This window comes from Neodiprion pinetum, chromosome 4, assembly GCF_021155775.2.
Source record: "Neodiprion pinetum isolate iyNeoPine1 chromosome 4, iyNeoPine1.2, whole genome shotgun sequence".
Classification (NCBI taxonomy): domain Eukaryota; kingdom Metazoa; phylum Arthropoda; class Insecta; order Hymenoptera; family Diprionidae; genus Neodiprion; species Neodiprion pinetum.
In genome coordinates, this window is record NC_060235.2 from 32,652,962 (window position 1) to 32,666,174 (window position 13,213).

At 35.6% G+C, this 13,213-nt stretch overlaps 3 protein-coding genes across 3 annotated transcripts; 1 reads left to right on the plus strand and 2 right to left on the minus strand.

The window, feature by feature from the left end:
• Positions 1 to 450: 450 nt before the first annotated feature.
• LOC124217586 (uncharacterized) lies at positions 451 to 5,950 on the minus strand. Its single transcript, XM_046623431.2, has 5 exons — positions 5,815 to 5,950; positions 3,356 to 3,453; positions 1,670 to 1,874; positions 1,037 to 1,516; positions 451 to 889 (listed from the first exon to the last, which is right to left on the minus strand). Exons 1-5 carry the CDS (start codon positions 5,888 to 5,890, stop codon positions 774 to 776), a joined length of 975 nt encoding a protein of 324 aa, XP_046479387.1. The 5' UTR covers positions 5,891 to 5,950; the 3' UTR covers positions 451 to 773.
• Positions 5,951 to 6,321: 371 nt separating this feature from the next.
• Positions 6,322 to 9,483, minus strand: Fbxo42 (F-box protein 42). Its single transcript, XM_046623422.2, has 7 exons — positions 9,336 to 9,483; positions 8,893 to 9,236; positions 8,430 to 8,587; positions 8,127 to 8,257; positions 7,772 to 7,911; positions 7,319 to 7,455; positions 6,322 to 7,231 (listed from the first exon to the last, which is right to left on the minus strand). Exons 1-7 carry the CDS (start codon positions 9,457 to 9,459, stop codon positions 6,685 to 6,687), a joined length of 1,581 nt encoding a protein of 526 aa, XP_046479378.1. The 5' UTR covers positions 9,460 to 9,483; the 3' UTR covers positions 6,322 to 6,684.
• Positions 9,484 to 10,546: 1,063 nt separating this feature from the next.
• LOC124217587 (probable rRNA-processing protein EBP2 homolog) lies at positions 10,547 to 12,191 on the plus strand. Its single transcript, XM_046623432.2, has 2 exons — positions 10,547 to 10,744; positions 11,273 to 12,191. The coding sequence occupies exons 1-2, from the start codon at positions 10,664 to 10,666 to the stop codon at positions 12,068 to 12,070; spliced, it is 879 nt and encodes a 292-aa protein (XP_046479388.1). The 5' UTR covers positions 10,547 to 10,663; the 3' UTR covers positions 12,071 to 12,191.
• The last annotated feature ends 1,022 nt before the right edge of the window (positions 12,192 to 13,213 follow it).

Genomic DNA, 13,213 nt, shown 5'->3' on the forward strand with positions numbered 1-13,213 from the left:
GTGCGAAAAAATATTTGTGTCAGCCAATTTATAGTAAAAGTTTTGCTGTAGTAAAATTCTTTGGACGAGTTTCAAGTAGTTTTTAACCACATTGCTAATATAATATCATTCAAAGATCGATCCAAAGTCGAATAATCAGCAGTTTAAGTGGATGAAAATGTTAAGGAGAAAACTCAGGGGCAAATGATTGTAAATAGAGCTTACTTTGGTCATGCATTATTCATGTTAAGAGATCAATTCACATACTCAATTGTAGCAAAAAAAAAACAAGAGATCAAAGCAAATTGTATGGACATGGTGTAATTAATCAACGATATTAACTTTTTTCAAATTCCAATCATTTCTTGTTTCGTGACACTATTTAACTATTACAAATTTTCTTCCAAACCACAAAATTGCTTTATTCAGCGAGGTCCCTGCAATTGCAGGATAAAGTTTTTTTTTTGGATATTTTCTTGCATCTCTTGAGCACTTTTTTCCCGTCAGATTCATTTGGGTAGATGATAACAACGAATTGAACAAATTACCCGTCGGTTTTGCATTTTTTCATATCATAGACCAATCATCATCAGTGTTACATAATTTGGAAGAAATATGTGAACGCATTTGAAAATGGTACTCTATTGCTGGTTACGTGAGAATTTGCGCGAGAAGCTGACGTACTCTAGACCTTGAAACAGGTGTAAAGCATGATTGAAAATAATTTCATTCAACTTTCTGAATTTTCAGCCTTGGTTCAATTGAAATTAGTATCTATTCGTAGCCTAAGGCCTTTATAGAGAATTATTCGCTTCACCATTGGCTTCTATCTTATACTTTCTTTGAGGTTGACTGTATATAGTCTGCAGTGGTACATGCAGGAGCTCCACAATTTTGATGAAGTTAGGCTCTGTAACATACAAACTCATTTTTAAGACTAAACACAGATGTTTTACTTTGTGATAGATACAGAGTATCTCAAAGCATATTTTATCTACCACCGGTTACTTTAATTGTAACCCTGCCTAAAAATTCCTTCTTAAAATATCAAACTCACCATTTTCTGCGGTGATGTAACCATGTCTGATCAAGAAATCTAGCACGACTGGTACAGATGTTGTTTTAAATTCTGGTGAAAGTACTCTCTCCAAGCATTCCTTGACGGGCAGAAGTTCAAAGGTCTCTACTTCTCCATCGCCATTACATGGTACAAAATCTGGTGGCAATTCAAGGTCGTAAACAAATTCAGTGTTAGGGAAGAGACCTCTCTCGCTTTCGAAGAAGAATGATACGCATCCCGCACTCTTCAATTTTCCAAGATGCTTGGTGGGAATACTGGCTTCCTCTCCAGCTTCTTTGATCCCAGTTTCATGAATACCATAGCCAACGCTTAATCCACCACCCACCATGTTGTCCCAGTAACCTGGCCACGTCTGTTTTGTCGGGCTCCGCTTTTGTAGCCAGATCGATAGTCCTTTTTCACGGTCCATAACATATCCAGTTATATCCACACCATAATTCCGAATTCCAAATAAGCCTGTTTAGCAGTGTGCAAAATAGAAATCAATTACACTCTGCATTGTGGAAATAATGAATATCAAAGTTGGGAATGTACAGATATAAGGTGCCAGTAGGATATTCGCTTGTATGGAATAAGTTCCCTTTTGTAAATACATTAGAAATGACCTACAGGTGGCTGAACGATCCATCTTGAGTAATGGCTGGGTGTTGAAGTGGGCGCGTACTTCATAGCATTCTTCGCGCCAACCTCTGAGCGTGACGAATTTACCACCGTCACGCCATTCCTTGAGAACTTCCTCCATTTTTGCACTTCTTTCGGCATAATCCCTGAATGCTGGATTCAGTTGCACATATTCTGGCTGTACTTGAAATACCTTAAACATAAACAAAATTCTTATCAGAATTTTCGTAAAAAGAAATAAACGCCGAAAATATCTACACGCATCAACACATATCACGCCCAAATTTTTGTTTTGATAATATAAAAATAGCTGTGCATCACAATGTAACTTGGAACTGGTTACTGAACTTGAATTGAAAAATTGCATATATTGTATTGCAATCTCATGGATATCTCAGTTTAGAATATAAATTCCAAGATGTTGATGAAAATGATTTGAATGAAGCGCTTATTTACACAGAAAAAACTAATTGTTTAAATATATGTCGAAACATAATAAAAAAAATAACAATTGACTCCGCAGAATTAAAAAACCGTCTGTGGTATTTATATTGTCTGTTCAGTTGTTTTTCATTGTATACAATAACAGTTTTAATCACTGTACTAATTGAGGTCATTATAATATCTGGAATGTGAATTTTTATCTGCGAAGAACAGAAGTGATTCATTATTCATTTGCGCCTGTGTGGGTCTTTCCGAGTAGCAGCTCAGTTTCAATTTCTTTGTTAACAATTCGATTAACAGCGATATTATGTATTTTATTCATTAATCCGTATAGCTAATAATAAGACTATCGCGAGAAAAGTATTTGAAAATTAATTTGAATAAAATAAAGTCAGAGTGGATATTCTAGAGAAAAAAATTATTTAAATAGATAATATATTTATATATATATATAGTATATTGAAAATGAGGTAACCGCGCTTACGTAGGACATTTTACGGTGCATAAATCATCTCTCAGAAATTTGTAACAGTCCTCCTAATTTACACTCTAACATACGTTGGTCGCAATTTCTTTTTCACGAGTGATTTAGCTTGTGAATATTTGATGAGAACCGGTAGATTTTCTTATCAATTTAAATTTTAATCAAAGCCGAACTTTCATTATATAAAAGATAATGTTCTAATATTTCCCTGAAAGGATTTGTCTTGTTTTATGATTAGATAAAATCTAGTTTCTGAGCCAATTTTTCAACCCAAGATTGGACTCTGACAGTTTCTGTAACAGATGCCGTCATCAAATCGCATAATTGAAAATTAATTACATGTAACGGTGAGAATTAGAATTGATACCTTTTCTTGGGGGTGCATGCGTATTATTAATGTATACACCTATGCATATATACAAGTGCCACGTATATCCAGGCTGGCATCTAATTAAATGGTATTCCTCTACTTAATGATTGGTTCAGGCTAAAACTATAGGCGCATCAGAAACACGTTTTGAAAATGGAAATTCGTGGAAACATGTGTTGAAGAATAAGATTATTTCGGAGTAAATAATATGAATAAAATGATAACTCCGGATTTGTTCGAAAAATTAGTTTTGCGTTGATCACCAACTGATGTTTTCGTAAAAAGATTATATTTTGATTATTCAATGTGTGAAAATATTAGGTATATATCTGATAATTAAATAAAACGTAACGTGTTGATTTCGATGTTGAATTACCTGTGGGAAACTGAGCAGTTCTTTCATCACGTTGGGCCGAACAAGACCAACTTGTTGGCCATCGACAACAAATGCCCTGCAATCGCTTGCATGAAGCCCTGAAATGAATAATCGCCCAGCAAATGAAGATGATACTTTATTGTATTCGTTTTTCTTTCCATAATCGTCAAATTGCGTCATATCAGAATTACATATCACCTTACTTATTACAACTATCAAAATCGTTTACATGGACCAGTGATGATTAATCATCGCAGTGAGAATGAAGTTGATTAGTTAAAATTATCAAGGAGTGTAGTTTAATGGTAGTAGTTGATACGAGTAATTTTAATTTTTAACATTGTCTTTTTTTTTTTTGTTTGGATTCTGAGAATAATTTTGACCTTTTTCCTTTCTTTTCTAGTCAAAGTGTATATGAGAGGAACTATATAAATATTCACTTAAATCTCTGGACTTATGTAGAAGATTGAACGTTATGTTCTACAAGTGTTAGTCTTTTAGTAAACTGATATTATATTTTGACATGTTGAAAATTGGGAACAATGTTGTAGATTCTGTACTCAAACTTGTGCTGTTTGACGAATTTATATAAAAAAAGGACCGTCGAAGACGTCGTAAACGACTCTGGTTTTCTGGAAATATTTGATCCATATGCTAGATAGTTTCAGCGTTTTTGGGTGCTGGGTTTTGGGTTTTGGGATAGGTTCAGGATTTTGTGTTGAATTCCCATTTTTTTGACGTTTTCTTCCATCTGAATAATCTTGACCCAATAATAAAAACTCATGGTATCGAAAATATTATCATTTATACATTCGTATGACAATAGGAGTTGGAAGCACATTATAAAATAATAAAAATAATGAGGGCAATACCAATACTAATATTAATAATTCCATAAATGGAACGAATATTGCAGGTACATATTTCGATATTGACACAAGTTATCTAATCTTATTTAATTGAATACAATTGTGAATATGATAGATTTACAGCACATGGATGGTTTTTGATAGTGAATTAGCGTTATCAGTAGATGCTTCACGTTAATGGTCCTTATAGAATTATCGCAAAAGAATGCCTTATTTGAGAGATAAGTTAGTCGGATGTGCGTTTTTTTCACGTCCTTAATACACAAGAAGAGCCCATTCTATTCAAAAATTAGAGTATGCGAAAACTATTTTAGACATCAAGTTCCTTTTTATGCTAGACGTAAATATATTACATAGAAATATAAAACCGGAATTATTGCAGCTTTGCCAGTTCTCAAGCCAGGGATGTTGAAATTCACTGCGGCTTGGCAGACATTAGCAGCGATTTTTTCCAGATTCTAAAGCAAACCGGAAGGTCTGAGACGCGATGAAAACATTACACAGTGATCTAACTATTGCATAAATTACTTTGGTAAAATGTAATTAATCGATTCTTCGAATAACTGTCTCACGAATTTTTTTTTCAAGACTTTTATATTCAGGACTCTGCATAAAAAATGCAATTCGATACAACAATTTTAAAAGATTTCAATGGAGCTGTTATGCATTAAATAATAGAAAAAGAATGGATGTAACATGCTTCTTTTGCGGTTATTAAAATGTAAGCATCAGCAATTCAAAAAAGATAATCCATCTTCGTGATTTTTTTTTCTTCATCATAACCGATTTTCGAGTTTTCTCAAACACTGAACAGGTGAGTAATGAAATTAAAAAAAAATTAATAATGCGAGATCCGTGACGCGTAAACGTAAATTTACGTGTTGCATAAAAGATGTGACTAAAGGTACTTTATTTGTGAATAGGGCATTTTTGTACCTACACTTCTATGGAAATTTAAAGGGAACTGCGGTTTGACATATCGGTAGATATGTATGACATGTAGAAAGATTAATAGATTTGCATATAGATTATGATTGTTATTTTTGTACTCAGGGCCAAATGTTCAGACATTTGAGTACCATGCGTGTACGTATTTACGGCTGCTTAGCGGAGTAACTACTGTCGCTTTCGCAATGCTTACGAATGTTTGTGTTCAATTTGAATAATATGTTGCATGTTTAATCCAATTGTTATCCATTATACATTGAATCAGTGGAGGAAAGAGAACGGGTACAATATTGTTAATGACATTTCGAGGGTAGCTCGGACGGATAAGAATGACATGAGTGACGAAATAGCAGCGAATACTTTCTAAAACAGTGCGTTGCCCAATGAAAATGTAATAAAGTTGCAAATATGTACATGTCATGTATGTATGTATGTATGTATATACACACACACACATATATATATATATTTTTTAATTTTTTCTGTAAGAGGCGACAGCGGTGCCGCACACAATACACGAAATCAATATCGCCTAGCAGACAGAACGATAAAGGAGGGTGGATTTCTGACAAATGTCGTAGAGGAAGGGTGTCGAATGACTGAATGCGGAACATACGAATCAAAATCAATAAATAACGATACCTGACAGGTAGAAGCAGTTGAATTTTTTCGCCAATTTCAATAAACGTGACATCGGTTCTGTATCCATTAACGCCATGATGTTTCGTCGTCCGTCAACCAACTGCAAAAAATTCACACTACCTACCTAGTTCTTGGTATCGACCTTAGATGGAACTAGCATACCGGCACTTAAATTAGGCCAGATATCCATATTTCTTTTGAAACGTGCGTGCAATCGTATAAAATAATATTTCCGGCTGCGGTTGGCATTATAATTATAATTATAATTTATCAAAGGGAATATTAAATTCGAAAGATAATATTTCCTTATTCTTTGTGGGTACAAAATTATGTTTGTGTACCCAATTTTTTTCATTGATTATCTATTTTCAGCTACTGGTTGCTTCGCTTAATACGGATGCATATTTTGAATTGTCACACAATATATATCGCAAATGAAAATAATCAAGATGACATTGCAGGGATGATGAGAGACAACCGAACAATGAAGAATGTAGTTATTTATTTTAAAAAAATCGTATCAATCGTAGTGGTAGACTATTTTTTATTTTATCGACAACACAATTCGTTCTTCCTCTCCTTCAATTCGTTAATGTAAACATAAAAAAAACTCAATTTAAATGAATAAGAATCTAAGTCTTACAGCTGATTACCAAATTTTACAACCCATACAGTTTGTTTATTAGATTAATCATCACCACCAAGTATAATGTTTAAATTTCAATGGTTGAGAGACTAGTTTCTGATAATTTATCGCAAGAAATATTCTAGTTATATTAATAAAGTAGCCAAATATATTTTACGAAGAGCGAGTTTTTAACATTCTGTTGTTTTATTCACCGATGTATTTTTTAAATTCTTTTTGATATACTATACAACGTATCGCAGAGGATTTATAAAATGGAGATCATTGTAAACTTCAGAATCGTCAGATCCAGTCTGTGCCTGGTTCTTCATGTGTTCTTTTCGGATACCACCAAATACTATCAGTTCTCCTCTTCCAAGAACCATGGAATATAATATTCTTTCATCTGGTCCAGCCTGGCCATTTTGTTTCAACGGTATCCAGGAGGCGATGCATTCTTCACTTAGGATCTTCGAAATATCCAAGACATATATGGCCAGTGTATTCTCGGGTTTTTTCACCATTTTTGACTGTGTTTTTCTGTTCTGAATCCTCTGTTCCATTCGGCGAAGTGACTCCAGTTGCCGCTGCCTATTCGCGTTGTATCGAGATCGAGGTAATTCTTCGCGAAACGCAGCCATGCCTAGAGTATTTTCTTCATGGGCAGGCAAGGATTTTTGATGCTTGGAACCAAGTGACGGAGAATGTGGAATGGGCATAGATGATCTTGGAAAAGAGCCACGACGGCCGTTGACATTCTCATCTCTGTCTACCTGCACTAGATTTCTTCGCCTGAAATCATGCATGATTAATAGATATGATGGTTCGAAAGACTTTCTCATCAATTCGCGTTCGAATTATTACTCCAGTTCATCAGACCTTTCAAATAATGGTATCGGCTCCTGCCCTTGGGACGATGTTGGCCTTTGGCAAGCATTTTTACCCATGGAGATGCTCATATCATTTGGTTGACTCATTTGCTTATTCTTACCCAGGACAATAACATAATCGCCAACCTGTCGATGATAGATAATTCACACATTCACATTTCAATAATAAATTTTATAAGAATTCCAGGTTTGCTACAAAAAAAAAAATACTTAGTAATTCCTCGAAATTAAATTTGATTATGCGTAATCAATAACAATGGGTGATAAAAATTCGAAGTAATAATTAATTTTTCAATACTACATACTATTTTCTAAGGTCAGTATGTCGTTGTTACATTCTGCATTGAGAATATCAATATTTTTTGATTTGAAATACAAAACACAAAAACTCAAGGTTGTATTTAATCCTATGATAAACAGTACTACTGCATTTTTACTGCACCTTGCAAGCTTGATGACACCAAATTCGTATGGGAGCACATGTGGAATGAAGCATGTTCACCTTTCTCCAAACCCAATTTGAATTTCCCATTGTTAGTAGCCATGCATCATTCATAGCTACATTAGGTCCAGTACATCCACCTAAATTCTCAAAATAATACGTAAGATGAGGTTGGAAATGGTATAAGTTATTTGAAAAGTTCGACATTTTATTGATCACAGAGCTATGTGCTGTCTGTGACCCTCCTTTATGATGGCGCTCCAATCACAAATAAGGGACGTGCAAGAAGCCTGTTGCTGAGCAGTGAACACGTAATTTCTATTTGTAAAATTACATAGTACTTAATATCTGTTACCTAGTATGAGCAAGTGTGTGCTGTCCAATTCAATTTGGGATTGACCATATCGCGGCGGTGGCTTTAAGGTAGACGTGGTTTGTTCATGCCAGCTATAAGTATCTAGATTCAAGCACCAAACTTCATTGGAACTACCTCAAAATAATAGAAACAGTTTAATATTAAGGAGAGGAGTAGCGGCACACTGCAATATCAAGTAAATTCATATGGTATAATACATTATGTATTCAGAGGTATTTCAAAAAAATTTGGAAATTACAACTACAAAATGATTTTTGTGCAGCAACTGATGTTTGAATGTACCTGTCTCCCTCGCAAACTCCTCCAAAAATCACCATGAGATTTCCATGAATGGATGCCGAGTGAGCAGACCTGGGCGGCGGACTTTCTAAAGCATTGATAGCAGTCCATCTGTTCAACTCAATTGAGTACACGTGTAGTTCATTGAACAATTTCCATTGCTAAAAATGTAATAAAGTCAAAGTAATTTATAATTAAACTGCATTCCTAGTAAATTTGGAAATATTTTTTAGTTTGAAAATGCCTCATAGACTAACTCAATATTCAAATTATTATCAGAATTCCAGGACTGCTGAATTGAAGATAGTTAAGCATCACATGTAATATTCTCAAACATGCTGAATGGTTAAATTAAGTATAAGTATCTATTACATTTTGAATACATAAGAATAACGTGACATTTTCTTGTAAAAGGGCAAAATTTGCAATAGCATGTTTACAAATAGCGTCAATATTGAAAACATACCTGATGAAGTGGATACGGTGACGGATGAGACCAGCCTCCAAACAAAATTAGGTTCTTTTTGTAATACAGCATCGTTGTGCATGCCTTAGGCGATGGATAGCTACCCATAGTGATAGGCCTAACCCATTTTCGTGTGTCCAAATCTAATCGCCATAGATCATTGAAAGTGGTACACGTAGCTGTACAACCACCGAACACATACATAGAATTTTCATAAGTACATGCCGAATGGGAATGACGTTTTCCGATTGTCGGTACCCACTCGGCTTCAGGCCATGTTTTCCAAAAAAGTGAGCCCAGGCCAACTGCTTTGTGGAAATGTGCCTCACTGTGTTCTATTACATCTAAAAAATTCTTGTTGTTAACGTGGAGTTAAAAAAATTATTAGAAATGAAATTCACGATTCCAATGAATTGTTAGGAAATATAAATTTATAAACGTACTGCGAGTAGCGCGATACCATCGTTTAGAAACCAAAGTGCACTCTTGAAGATTTTTATAGGGGGGTATCAAGCTCAATATGTATTCGAGGATCTCGTCAGGTAGGTCGTCTATCTTACAGAGCATGTCTAAGGCTTGTAATTCATTTGCTTATGCTACGATTACGAACGTATACTAGTTAAAAATTGTACAATTTACGAATATTTGATTACACGGTCTGCACATAACCTTCCAACTTTGTAACCAACAGAATCCATTGTTCTTGTCTAAAAATTATGATTATGTTTTCACAAAATTAATATAAGTGTGCAATTATTGACAACTTTGATCCTAGTCTTCGAGTCATTACACATATTACCGCGCAAAATACGTTTTACGGCATTTGAGTTCACATTTTTTTTTTGCATTTGGACAGTTCTCCCTCAGTGGCTAGTATGTACTAGGGTGCGTTCCAAAGTATACTTGCAGGACTGCCTAACGTGACGTCACGCAGTCAACTGCAAACCAGAGGACGGAACCGCGAACCGCGTACTGTTTTTTCTTTCAGTTTCAAGTACCCCCTCCATCGAAGGCCCGGCCATCTTTCAACTGCCCACGTCCGTTGATGATATAATAGGTATGTTAGAATAGGTATACCCACGTCCCAAACTATTCAGTGTTCCCAAACCTTCCACACCGCGGTAGTCGCAATCACATCATCACGAATTTCAGACGTCACTGACTGGCGGTAGGTCGAGGGCGGTAGTAAGGGGTGCTTTCCATTTAATGACTCAAATCGACTTGTGTCACTATTTCTGGTGTAACCGGCCAATCTGGGAAAAGGAATACACCAGAAATAGCGACACAAGTCGACTTGAGTTAGTAAATGGAAAGCACCCAAGCTGTCGCACGATTTCGGAACACGGTTGTCAGTATCTGCAGTACTGAAAATATATTTCGGAACGCATTCCTAGTTGAATTACTAGGAATATCAGCACTAGGCAGAGAGGAGGCTTCAAGCTCTACATTTTACGTGTTTTACGTGTTTCCGATTAACTTGCTTCCTGCAACGTGAAATATGTTTCTGGAACTAATTTTCGACGTATCCAACGGTAAATGCATGTCGTTAACCAACTAATACTCTGCCTTGAAATATTTTTTATTATCCAAAGAAGACTGAGGAACAGCAACTCGATAAGAATTTCCCTTGCATGATACCCTCTAGAGAAGTTCATATGAACTACGATTTTCACACTTGAAAGCGTGGATCATCTTAAATGTTCTGTCACCTATGTTCGTATGACGTATCTGAAATACATTTGCGCCGAAAAATTTAATCGCGTGTGCAACAATGATTGAAGATTCCAACGATTTCGAAGATTCTTCAAGCGAAAGTAATGACGACGAAAACAACGTTCGGGTGCCGACTGATGTGAGTATAAAAACTTTTCAACTTTCTGATGGACTCCCACCATGTAATCGGCGTGGTGTAAGTATTTCCAATTCTAGAAGTACGAAAGATACTAATCGTGCCAACGTGCCGACGAAGCATGGTATCGGTGCAAAGCCGGAAATACTCTATGCTATATTATTTTAAATAAACTGTGTACATCTGTACAACCTATTCCTCGCTCGATTTATGAATATATTCGATCATTTTTGTGTCTAGAACATAGTGGTGAATTTGCCGTGCTGTATAATCATAATATAACCTCACTTAACCTAACCTAACCTAACTTGATATACCATCGCATGACTTGATGGGTTGTTTATTCTCACACTTCATCGAAGTCACATTTCGTTGAATTCGAACATTTAAAGTCAACTTATGTTGTTGGATAAAAGTTTCCTGCTGGTATTTTTTACAACTACGAGACCGTCAGTATTGATGTTCAATATTATCCATTTAACTTGAGAAGGTCCTACGAGACTAATTTAAGTTTTCATTTTTTATTTTTAGGTTGACATTAAGCGAAAATTGAATGAGTTCAAAATAATATTGCCATGGGTTGAGAGGTTGGACATAGTGAACGCACCTGCGCCTTTAGCGCCAGAATTGGCCCTACAAATGCAAGAGCAAGAAGTCCGCCGAGCAAAGCAGCTGCAAGGGAACAAAAAACTACCACAATTCTCACCTTCGGAAGATCCGATCTTGAATGATTTCAAAAGAGAGATGATGTTTCACCGACAAGCTCAGGGTGCGGTCATGGAGGGTATTGCTAAATTAAAAAAGCTTGGTCTAGTGACGAAGAGGCCGGATGACTATTTTGCAGAGATGGCCAAGTCTGATCAACACATGCAAAAAGTTAGGGAAAATCTCATGAAAAAACAGGTAGAAGCACAAAGATCGGAAAGAGTTAGACAATTAAGGCAACAGCGAAAGGTTGGTAAACAAATGCAAATTGAAGCAAAATTGAAAAAGCACGCTGAGAAAAAGAAAATGCTTGATGAGGTTAAGAAATATCGCAAAGGTGTAAGAAATGATTTGGATTTCTTGGATGACAAGAAAAAGCCTAGTAATAAAAAAGCTGGAGTCCAACATATGGATAAAAAGGCCCAAGCGAAATTGAAAATGAAGAATTCAAAGTATGGTTTTGGCGGCAAAAAACGTGGCAGTAAACAGAATTCCAAATCTAGTGCTGCGGATGTATCGGAGTGGAGAAAACCTGGTAAACCAAAAAAGGGAAAGGGTGCTGGGAGCGGTAAACAGAGGCCCGGGAAAAATCGTCGTGTTCAGATGAAGTCGAAAAAAAAATGAAACGGCCAGCTTTTCAGTAACTGGTAAATAACGTATCGAGTGCAACATCATGTTGTAAATCACCTATATTTTGTATATGTAACTAAAATATATAGATAAAATAATTTTGTAAGAAACTATAGGAGCTCTCTTTTCGTTCTAATATTTTTTCTAATTATAACCTTCATTATTATGCTATATCTTATATTGCGCGATTTATGTCACAATAAACTACCGAATATAGAGTGATGTATTGCAGTGCTATAATGTTGAAAAATTGAAAATGCAACTAGCTGTTAATATTTTTAAATATTTTCTTGAAATTTTTCGTATCCGATGATGTGAAAAGTATTTACGAACATTCGTAGAGCCAGTGAAGATACATTCTGAAATGTCGGATCGGTTATCACGGCATGTTTCAATTCTGTTTTATATTCTCTTGAATTCGTAGTACCAATTTTCCTATCAATCTTTTTCTGTTATAACGCGTGTTTCTATTTCATTGAATTTATGATTTAAAATTGGATAAAAAACGATTCTCATTACGGAAAATAATTGGTTTGTCCACTTTCTCTGCATTTTCTATTTGAATTAACATATCAGCAACATCCTTTTATACTTCAACATTTTGAATGTCATCGTGAACTATCATCGAATTCTATAAATTTACCAGAAAAGTGCACATAAAAAATTGATGAGACGAACTATATACGTACTTAATCACGGGAATCTGAGTTTACAGGTACATTTTTGTACATTTGTGTATACCGGGCCTAAACGTGGAAACAAGCCACTCGGCTTTTACAGATAGGCAATCGGGCGTTAATATTTCGCTTGTGAGATGGCAAATTGTAACTCTGGTTGCCACGATTATGCTCGGTATACAGTTTTGTATTGACGAGTGATCAGTCAATCAGCGTATACTTGGTCTGGAATTCGAAAAACCAACTAAAATCTCGATATCACGCTGGCGCCCATATTTTATAGACGTACAAAATCAGGGCAAGCGAAATTCACTCCCTTGTAAAATTTGGAATAGTAGGTACCTAGTCGATCGGCTCATTTAAAATTCTTTCAAACCCAAGAACTCACGTAAATCTGGATGTGTATAATGGACAGGGGTCGAAGGTCTTCCCATTTCTACGTGCAGGTGTGGTCATCGTA